Source organism: Echinops telfairi, unplaced genomic scaffold, assembly GCF_000313985.2.
Source record: "Echinops telfairi isolate 266 unplaced genomic scaffold, ASM31398v2 ScPeMD7_23;HRSCAF=83, whole genome shotgun sequence".
NCBI classification, from domain to species: domain Eukaryota; kingdom Metazoa; phylum Chordata; class Mammalia; order Afrosoricida; family Tenrecidae; genus Echinops; species Echinops telfairi.
The window spans coordinates 46872449-46883070 of record NW_022103920.1 but is presented as its reverse complement, the minus strand read 5'-3'; the positions used below and the strand labels follow the sequence as shown (position 1 = coordinate 46883070).

Sequence of the window (10622 nt, the reverse complement as noted above, 5' to 3'; positions counted from 1 at the left end):
TTAGTGTGAACTGGAGTGGACTCCAGGGCAGTGAGGTTAGTGTGAACTGGAGTGGACTCCAGGGCAGTGAAGTTAGTGTGAACTAGAGTGGACTCTGGGACAGTGAGGTTAGTGTGAACTGGAATGGATGGCATGGCAGTGAGATTAGTGTGAACTGGAGTGGATGGCATGGCAGTGAGATTAGTGTGAACTGGAGTGGACTCCAGGACAGTGAGGTCAGTGTGAACTGGAGTGGACTCCGGGACAGTGAGGTTAGAGGGAGTTTGGGGAGCATTGTTATCTTTCTATCACCACTTGTAACTCAATACCGCCTGGAATCAACTAGTAGCTGACTCACAGCGACCCACTGTGGGTTTCAGAGACTATCACTATTGACAGGAGTAGAAAGCCCAGTTTTCTCCCTTGGAACTGCTGGTGGCTTCCAACGGCAACCATGTGGATTGCAGCCCAAAGCAGACTACACCACCAGGGCTCCCTTCTGAGTGATCATGCTATGATATTCCCAGATGGTTTCACAGCCAATTTAGAACCTTAAAATTGCACCCAAACCCTCTTCTGTCTCCAATCCCAAAACTTGCAATTATCTTTTGCGTCTCCTACTTCAGTGTTTCTACACAAGCTCTGTCTACCAACTAGAAAACCCTTCTCTTGGTGAACTCATAAGTATATATGCCTCCCCACCCAAAACCATTGTCTTAAACACTTTGTCTTTTACTATGCACTTGTTACTGTTAGTTTATTATTTTTAGTGAGTCAACAAATGGTTATTGAATGAACGAAGAAATAAGCTCAAGCACTCCCTTCTATATTAGACTTCTCTGCTGCTCCCCACCACCCCCCCCAAAAAAAATCACCTTTCTTCATCGCTCTCTCTGTCCTCTCTTCATTTATTTGTATAACTGCCTCCATTCCAGAATCACCACATTGAAGGGAGAGAGGGAGTTTTCTCATCATTTAATCTAGCCTCTGCACAGATATCAAGCAATGGCTCAAAGAATAATTTGAGTCAGTGGAGGCCCGGATGTATGATACACAAATGCATGACGAATGCACAGTGAACAACAGCACAGAGTGTTAGAGGACTGTATGGGGGTGGGACAGGGTAAGAGGCCTCTGCCAGCACATGGTATCTCCCACTCATCCTGCTGTAATCAAGTCTGCGGACTCTAAGCCCCCACCAGAAGGCTACCATGTAGCTGAACTTTTGCTGGAAGCATGGACAACCAACAAAGAATACACATTTTGTGAGGACAAGTGTTCAAGGCTCCTCTTCATAGGGTCGCTCGAGTGTGGTGGCCCCTCAGAGCCGGGGCATGGTCTTAGCTCTGGACCTTCGCTGCCTTAATCTCCTCCTCCAGTTCCTCAGCCGCTCTCTCCACCGGGACCGTGCTTCCTGCCTCACCACCAAGGGCATTCACACCAATAGTATCAGCCTTGTGTTATTGTCTGGGAATAGAGTTCAGCAATTCTTTTCTTAAGAAATATAACCTGCTTTTCAAAGTTATGAGAACAATGTTCTCCTGATCTTAAAATTCTTCATAAACAATTATAATATCATATCTAGTGAAAATTCAGTTGGCATCCTCATCGTTCCGTGTTGTATACCTGTATTATTCCCCTCCATTTTTATTTTCCCCTTTCTGTTTCATTTTTGTTATGTTAGTCCCCTGGGATTCAACTCTTCTTGAACACCTTGCTCAAAAACAGCCTTTGAGACCCGTGAAGGGGGAGTCAGGTGAATTGGTTTCTCTTCCACGAGGCTGTCTTTCTGCTTAGAAGCTCATGTGGACCCTTTGGGACGGAACCCTCTCTGGCAGAATGAGTGCATCGATGCGACCATCGCAGCTTCTGTGGACTGCCCTCCGGAGCTGAAAAATAGGTCCTGACGGTTCTCCTTTCCCCGCCACTTCTTTCTAGTTCAGAGGGTCTGCAGAGATGTATGGTGTGTCATAGTTATACACTGTCTGTATTCTGAAGAATACAGTCACCGTTTCCCATTGACGGAGCTAAGGATTTGTACTTAATGGCCTAGATGTTTCTTTTGTGTTTCCCAAAGAAACCTTATAAGAAAGTAAGTCAAGATTCAGAATTGACACTTGATTAAACCAAAAATGGAGTATTCTTTTCATTTTTCCAGACAGATCATTTGATGGCGGTAACTGTGAGTCTGAGGTCAGTTTTTAAAAGTCTGAATTAGGTGAAGGTATAAGGACCAGATCCTCAGTTTTACCCCCAACCATTCTTACACCTTTGGTTTCAGCTCACCCACTTACAGTCCCTCAGGGGTGACAGTCTATCTCAGCTCCTCCTCTCTGCTTCCTGCTTCCATTCCTCCTCCTCCCCTACCCTGCGGACTCTGTCCTTGGGTGAATGCTGCTCTTTTGATCTTATGTAATTGATTCTTCTGACACAAGGAAGGATGATGGGCAGTTCCACAATCTCTGTGCGATCAGTAACCCTGGCCTCCGTCATGTTTCACATTTTTATCTGAGGTAGAGTTTTTAAAAGGCCCCTTTCCACCCCCACCCCCATTAGATTTACTGTGATATGAAAGCATGCGTTAATTTTACAAGCATTCTATAACACAGGTAAATACTTTTAAACTGTGACAAAAATTTATTCTCATGGACTTATTTTTATTGCTGTGTGAAACCTTAGAGATTATGGAAGAGGGGAGAGAGGTGAAGGGGGGAAGGTGCCCTCAGCCCTGTATCATCAGCCAGCTGTGGAGCTGAGAATGCAGCCCGAGATTGGCTTACTCCTCCACAGGAGGATGTTTTCAATTTGTGCTTATTTTTTAATATGTAAAAGCTGTATTTTAATATAAATATATTATGATCCAGAAAGCTGAATTAAAAAAAAATTGCTTCATGTTCATAACTTTTTACCCCCTGAAGATTAAAAAAAAAATCATAGAACTCAATATAGTATGATAGAATGGTAGAGTGGGTGAGCAAGGAACTTGGTTTTATATTCTGAGCCACTTTCTGTTATAAAACTACATGAAGGAGCGTCAAGAAGATCATGGAAAAATTCCATTATTTTAAAAATTTCTGGAAGTCCCCTCATATGTGTGATAGGCTGGATCTTAGCAAGTGAAGCTGCCTGACCTAGCTCCCGCGCTCTTACTCACTGGCACTTAAGATAATTCCAGGTGACGTCCAAGGCAGCTTTCAGAAAAGGGGAAACTACAAATGCAAATGAGAAATTACTGGAAGACTGGAGGCTTGACCTCATATACAATCAAGGAAGCTTTTATGAAGCACTCCCATCTAAATTGCGTTTAAACTACTACTTGAGTGAAGAGCAGGAGTGAGAACAAGACAGACTAATCTTGTAGGCAGGAGGACTCACTAGTTCATAGAAAGGCCCGATTTATGTAAAGGTCAGCAGGGTTGAGGCAGTTGGAATGGTGGAAAGAAGGCCAGACGGGAAGGGTGCAGATGAAAGAGGCTGGCAGTGATGGGGGAGGCTTCTATTGATTTATCTGCAGCTAGATCATAGCAGTCTGATGCCCACATTGTTTGGATTTAGTTCAGATGTTCAAAACAATTAGAAGGAGGGAACTTAACATTAGACTGCCTTGAGTGGATGGGAGGACATGTGGATCATTACGCTGGGAAAACACGAACATTAACTTCAGTGACCTGAGACACATCAGGAGGAAAGCTGTCCTGAGGGAGTCCTTCCTAGAGGCTCCTACAGGTTTCCTTATCTTCCTTCCTAGGCTAGGAGTAGGAATAGCCTTCTTCGCTTTCTTGGCTAGAATCATTGCATGGAACGGTCCCTCCTAGGCTCATTTTCATAATCCTTTCCACCCATCAAAGGGCAGAAACAATGAACCTTTCTACCTTCTACCTGGTGCTATAGCTGACACTTGGATCCCACTCTATGGATGAGAATAGTTTTTGTTCTCCAGTTGGGTTCTGCTACCCCACCGCCACCCTCCCCTCCCCATCACCAATTAGCAAAGAAAATTCCAGAGGCTGAGGCTCTAGTCCTGCAGAGTCAGCTGCTTGTTGAGAAAGTAGCAGGAACCCAACAAATACATCTAATTAGAAAATCAGGAAGGCAACCAGCTCAAGCCCTGGACTAAGGAACAAACTGCTTTGGATCTCAGGATGTTCCTTAGCCCTGAACTTCACTGAATTGTCCTTTCTGAATTGTATGTGAAACAGGAATAATATTAAGACTAAAAAGAGGCTTTAGAATAAGAACTAAATATTTTTTTATAAAGCACCAAGATTAGTTCCTATAAACATAAACCCACACATAGTAGTACTTTGGGGATTATTATAGGTGTTGTATATTTTAGTGGCTTGCCTGTGGCCTGCATTTGCCTTGGGAATTAAGAACATTTGTGATTCAGTCTGCTTGTGTCATCAAAGTTGTATTATGTTCCTGGAAAAGAAACAACCCTGGAAATCGATATTTCAACCAACTCAGCTTTTGCTTATGTTTTAATTTTCTAAGAGGCCAGAGACAATATAGAGTTGGAGGGAATGGGTTCCCATGCTACCTGTGTTGTTTAATAGGTATAAATTAATAAAACAGAACCCTAGACTTTTCACTCTCCTCAACCTAGATCAAAATTCTGAACACCCGAATCAGCTTCTGACTGCTTTACTTACTTCAGAAATCCCAAGACAACTGACTGGTTTAACAGAGAACAAAAGGTAGACTCTAATTTTTGACAGACTATATTACTATATATTAAACTATATTGTGATTGCTATATCAAGATCTAATAGCTCTAGACCTAGAAACCTATGATCTCCCCATGCCTACCCTTGCTGCCCGAAGTGTCAAGATGATTTCAATTCACAGCATTCCTTTAGGACAGAGAAGTACCCAGAGGATTCCCAAGACTATAGTCTTTAGGGAAAGCACAACTTTCTCCTGCTGTCGTGTTTAGACTGCTGCAGATGCTTAACCACTGCACTACTAGGGATGCTCAGAAGGTTCTATTACTAGGGTGCATATTGGCAAGAACCTTTTCTTCTTCCAGCCCTGGTTAAATTCTCAGGGCTCACAGTGGTTTGTTTCCATTACAAAGAAAAGCCCATGCAAAAACGTACATTTCAGGTCCTCATATTGTGCTGCAAATTTCCGTAAAACAACAAGGAGTCCTGACAGTAATTTTCTAGCAAGGAGGTCTGTGATCATGTGGATTTCAGTACAGAAGCAGGCAATGAGACATCTGTAGTTGTTCTGTCTCAGGAGTCTCACCGTGCCCTTGCGGAGCTCCTGCATTTTCCAGGACCAGGTACTTTCAGCCAAGGTCAGCCTCATCACTTGCACATGTCCTGAGAAACAGAACCATCAGCATGCATTTCCCGGGCTGTAAAAAGGATGACATCAGTATCATGAAATAAGAAATGTCAGACAATGCCCTTCTTTAATTTGTTTAGAGGAGGAACAAGTAACCATTTTCCCTTTTATAACTGTTGCCAAATCCTTAAATCAGTTCCTTTCTTTCACTTTGGGCAAATCAAGGAATTATTAACTGGCCTCAATTGGATCTGTCTTAAAGTAAAACGATAGATTCTTGGCCTTTGTATAGATAATGTTCTCATCTTATTTTTATTTTCAAAAACAAATTCTTGTCCCCCTTCTCCAAGCCCCAAGTTTCAATTATGCCTACTAGCAGCCATTTAAATAGACTTTAAACAAAATAGTCTGGGCTTCTCTCATAACAAGGGCACTTCTAAGGTAAATCTGTCTTGGTTAACAGCTGTCAGTTGTCAATGAGCTACAGGTAATTAAATTTGAAGATAGCTTTATGGCTCAAAGAAGCAATAAAATCATTCAACCAGAAAGATCTTAAGTTGATGTAGTTACTGCTTCTTTAGCATTTGAATGAGTGCAAGAAATCAATTACTTTCTAATGAAACAGGTAACACAGCGGGTTTCTATTGTTACCTGGAAGCAAATTTCTGTGGAAATGATGCACTCAAGAAGATCATACTTGGAGTTTCATTTCAATATGGATTAGGGACAAAGAAGACAGAAAGACCAGAACTAAACACAACCTGGTAGAAAGATGAGGAGCAGGACCTGGGTTGGATTAAGGTCTGTCCCTTAGTGTAGTATTTCTACAACAGTAGACAACAGCTTTGACTCAGGATGCTACACAAAATAAAGGACTTGCTTATTTTTCTTAATCTCATATAAGAGAAATAGTCAGTAATAAAAGATCCTTGAGGATTAGTTCAGGGTCTCTACTCTCACGAATTTACTTCTCATGTTTTTTCAAAAGCATTGTTTTATCTAACTTTTAAATGGTTTCTTCCCTATTAAATTAAAACAAAACAAAAACTCACCGCCATCAGCTCTGACTCACAGCAATGCTGTAAAACAGAACAAACCTGTCCCCCTGGGTCTCTGAGACTGTACTTCTTTCCAGATGTAGAAAGTCATCGTTCTTCTGGGGAGCAACTGGCAGTTTTGACCTGATGATCTTGCAGTTAGCAATCCAATGTGTAACCACGATGCCACCAGCGTTCTCTCTTCCACCGGGAACTACCTTAAAGACTTTGTTTTTATTTCAGATAAGACAGTAGTAATTGTATAGCTCTAAACCCCAAACCAAACCAAACCCATTGTGATATTGCCAATGTATAGTGGAAATGTATAGGACTAAGGAGAACTACTCCCTTGGGATTCCAAAGCTGTAATCTTTAGTAGAGCAAAGAGCTTTCATCTTTCTCCCAAGGAGCAACTGGTGGGCTTGAACCACTGACCTTGTGCTTATCATTGCAGCAACTGCAATTCTAATAGCAGTCAAACGGACGAGGGTAGAACTGCCCTGTATGTGTGCCACACCTGTAAATCTTTATGGATGTAGAACATCTCATCTCTCTCTGGCTGGGGTCTTCCAACTCCTGACCTGTGGTTAGCAGCTCAACACTTAACCCACTAATCCACCGGGGTCCCTTAGCAACTCTATAGGGTGCATTCATAGATCTCTTGCCTTGCATTTACAACAAACAAAAAGAAAACAGAAAAAAATGTCTACTTTGTCTATACCCACACGTCTCTCTTGTTAGTGATCAACTTTAACAATGCTAATACTAATGACAGTGATAATAATTTAAACCAATTGAAGTTTCCTGCCATGCTTTCCAAATTATTACATGTAAGGCGACAGGTGGTTCCATAGACGAATTCAGTACAAAGAACTGTTTTTGTTGTTTTTATAAATGTGTAGCGAGTTTAAATACCTTGTTCAATGTCACAAGAAGTGGGACACCGGACCCTCACCTCATCCACCCTCTGCTGTGTTCATTTCGGCATTTTCAGCGTGCCATGCAATGGCCCTAGGGCAGGCGTCTGGAAATGGTATGCCCAGAAAAAAGAAAAATCAAAATTGTGATATATAGCTAAGACCCAAGCGTTCACAGAGTACTGTTCATGGCTTCCTGTAAACAATTTTGTAATGTTCAACTTTGAATTAGTCACACATCGGCCATGCCGGAATTCGTAGGAATAATTATAATCTAATACTTTAAAAGTTTTTAATGATTTAGCACTGAAATAATAGTCACGAAAAGCAGAATATTTCATAGTTTGGCATTCTCTTAGGATCATAATTAGAAGCAAATAAAAATCTGGAGCCACTTGACTAGAAATCTTAAATTCTGTGAAGAAGGAGCATTTTAGTTTGGAAGCAAAAAATGGAATCTGTCATATAGTCATCAATGTTTTATATCATTATGATATTCATTGTCTGCAAAAGGTCAGCTACCTAATGGCACATAGACTATAAAGGAAATTAATAAAAATAAGTCATTGAACACTGAGGTACTGAAAATTGGAAAGTTCTGGTTTTTTTCTTTGATGTAGGCAGATAAACTGCCATTTAAATTAAGTTGCCTTCTGAATGAAATTTGATGCAACAAGGTGGTTGGTTTTCAAATAATCTGTAGAAGAATATACTAGTTAGAATGATGTTGTCAAATAAAGTCAATATTTAGAATAGAAAATAGTCCTGAATTAATTGACTTAAAGTGATGAGTTTGCGGAGTATCAAGGATAAAACCGGTATCAAAGAGGAATGTTCTCCGGAGATGGATTGGCACAGCGACCAGTGATAACGGGTTCAAACAAAGCAGTGATTATGAAGAAAGTACAGAGGGTTGTGACCTGTTGTACACAGCATCAATGTGAACTGCAGCCAATTGGAGGCTAGAAAGGAAGTTACACATCACCATCACTTTGATTGAAACTCTTCATTGTCTTCTTTTGGTTACTTTTTAATTAATATATGAGCAGATGATATGCAGTAATAAAAGAGTTGAATTTTTTGCAACTTGGAGTGATTTTACAATCATATAACATAACCATAACTTTAACATTGTATTTACTGATTTATTTTACCTCAATGTACAGGCAATGAATTAAAAATGACACCTACATAATTTTTAATTAATAAGTTATTGTGTGGAGGGTATAATCTTGATTTTGAAAAATAAATGTTCTTTGAGATTTTCTATTAAAACTAATGCTCTGTTCTTATTTGTGCTGTTCACTATTTCAGAACTGCGGGAAACAAAGACCTCAGAATATTTCAGCCTGTCCCACCATCCTTTAGACTACAGGATATTATTAATGGACGAAGATCAAGACCGCATATATGTGGGCAGCAAAGATCACATTCTTTCTTTGAATATTAACAATATAAGTCAAGAGCCTTTGAGTGTAAGTTTATCATTTTTATGAGTGCACTATTGATCTTGTAGATGTCTTTTTTCTTTAAACATTTCAATTAAAAAGAAAACCATTGGATATTTTATAAGGTCAGCAATAAGGACTACTTGTCATATGTCAATAAACAGTCAGAAGTATGTACTCATTTCATGGACTGGAAATATAAGCACCCCTGTTGTCCCCGTGTAGTGCCATAGTTTCTAGCAATCCCATACTTCTAGCTCACTGAGAAAACACTTCCTTTGTGCTTGCATTCGCTAGCTGCTCACCAGCCCAGTCTACAGGGATCACACAGGTGTCAGAGGAGAGCTCTGCTCCGTTAGGCTTCAGAAGTACTTCATCAGGCCTTTCTTCAGCATAGATTCCAGCCCAGACCTTTCACTTACCACGCAAGCATGTTAACTCTGTAACTCCCAGAGCCTGCCCCACCTCCCTCTGTATATGTGTGAAAATCAAAACAAAAATCAGTTCCAACTCATGGCACCTATGTGTGGCCGAGTAGCACAGGACTCCGTTGAGTGCTTTCATGGGTTACTTTCTGTAAAGTACATTGACAGGCCTTTTTTCAAAGTACGTCTGGGTGGACTCAAATCTCCACACTTCCATTTAGCAGCAAGCATGTTGACCATTTATGCCACCTGGTGTGTGTGTGTGTTTATTAAAAACAAAACTAAATTAACCACATTATCACTGAGTCAATCCCATCTCATGGCTGCTCACTTTTGTCAGGTTAGAATCATACTACTTAGGGTTTTGCAATGGTTCGGGGTTTTTTTCTAAGACACCTTGCCAGGACTTTTTTTCAAGGCACCTCTGGGTGCCCCTGAATCTTCATACTTTAAATTAGCTACCAGTCATGTTGACCATGTGTATTCTGCAGGGACCTCAGGTATGTCTATAGAAAGGGAAAACCAGGAACATGAGTGTAGCATGAAACCACAAGCAGATAAAAGGAAGGCGTGAAAGGATCCCGGTTGTTCATTACGGACACTATTACTTTAAAAGGTGTGACTTATATTTATCGTTCTATTATACAACAAGGAAGTAAAATGAATGTTGATTCTGTTGCACAACAAGAAAGCACAGTGAGTGTGATTGGTGTAAAAAAGTAAAAATAAATTAATTTTCATTTATTTCAACAACAAAGCTTCTGCCTTTACTGTTTTCACACAGGGCAGTTAAAAAACAAACAACAAAACAACTACAACACCAACAAAACTCATTCTTGCCAGAACTGGCACAGCAGCTTAGAAGGCTCATACTCTTTCCTAGAGCAATTCCCTTCGTTATAATCCAAGTTATTTTAGCTAGAAGTATCTAGGGATCCATTTTAAGCAAATTTTAGTATTCTGGCAGTGTTCCTTAGCAAAAATAATATTAAATTGAGATAGAAATATAAATTCCTTGTGACATCAGCAATTAAAATAACATATCCTGTCCCTCAAAAGGTGGACAATATGCACTAGACTACCTAATGCACATTTATAGTAATGATGACATTATTTTCATATTATATTGTAGTAAAAATGCCACATTATTGAAAGACTTGTGTTACAGACAAATTTGATGGAGAGTTAATATAGTTATTATAACACACAAAATAACATCTTTATTGATTGATTTGAGTTCCTGAGACTAAATAAGAATATTTAAACTTAGGTATAGATAGACCTTAAAAGAAATCTATTAGCAGTAAATGAAAAGCATTGAGCTGTCATATATGCGAGTGTGATTGATTATACACCCTTCATTTTCCCTTCTGAGCAGGTTTTCTGGCCGGCGTCTGCAATCAAAGTGGAAGAGTGCACACTGGCTGGCAAAGACCCCACTGTGAGTAGTTAGAAGGCGGGGCAGGGGTGACTGTTCAGTCTTGCAGTCAGTGTATCTTGAGTGCAGCCCAGAGCGAGACCACG

General features: G+C 40.3%; 1 protein-coding gene across 1 annotated transcript in view; it reads left to right on the top strand.

The window, feature by feature from the left end:
* SEMA3C (semaphorin 3C) overlaps window positions 1–10622 on the top strand; it is a 183342-nt gene that overhangs the window by 81066 nt on the left and 91654 nt on the right. Inside the window, exons 3-4 of the mRNA XM_004702624.2 lie at window positions 8540–8700; window positions 10477–10539. Coding sequence (XP_004702681.1) covers window positions 8540–8700; window positions 10477–10539 — 224 coding nt within the window. The remainder of the gene's footprint in view (window positions 1–8539; window positions 8701–10476; window positions 10540–10622) is intronic.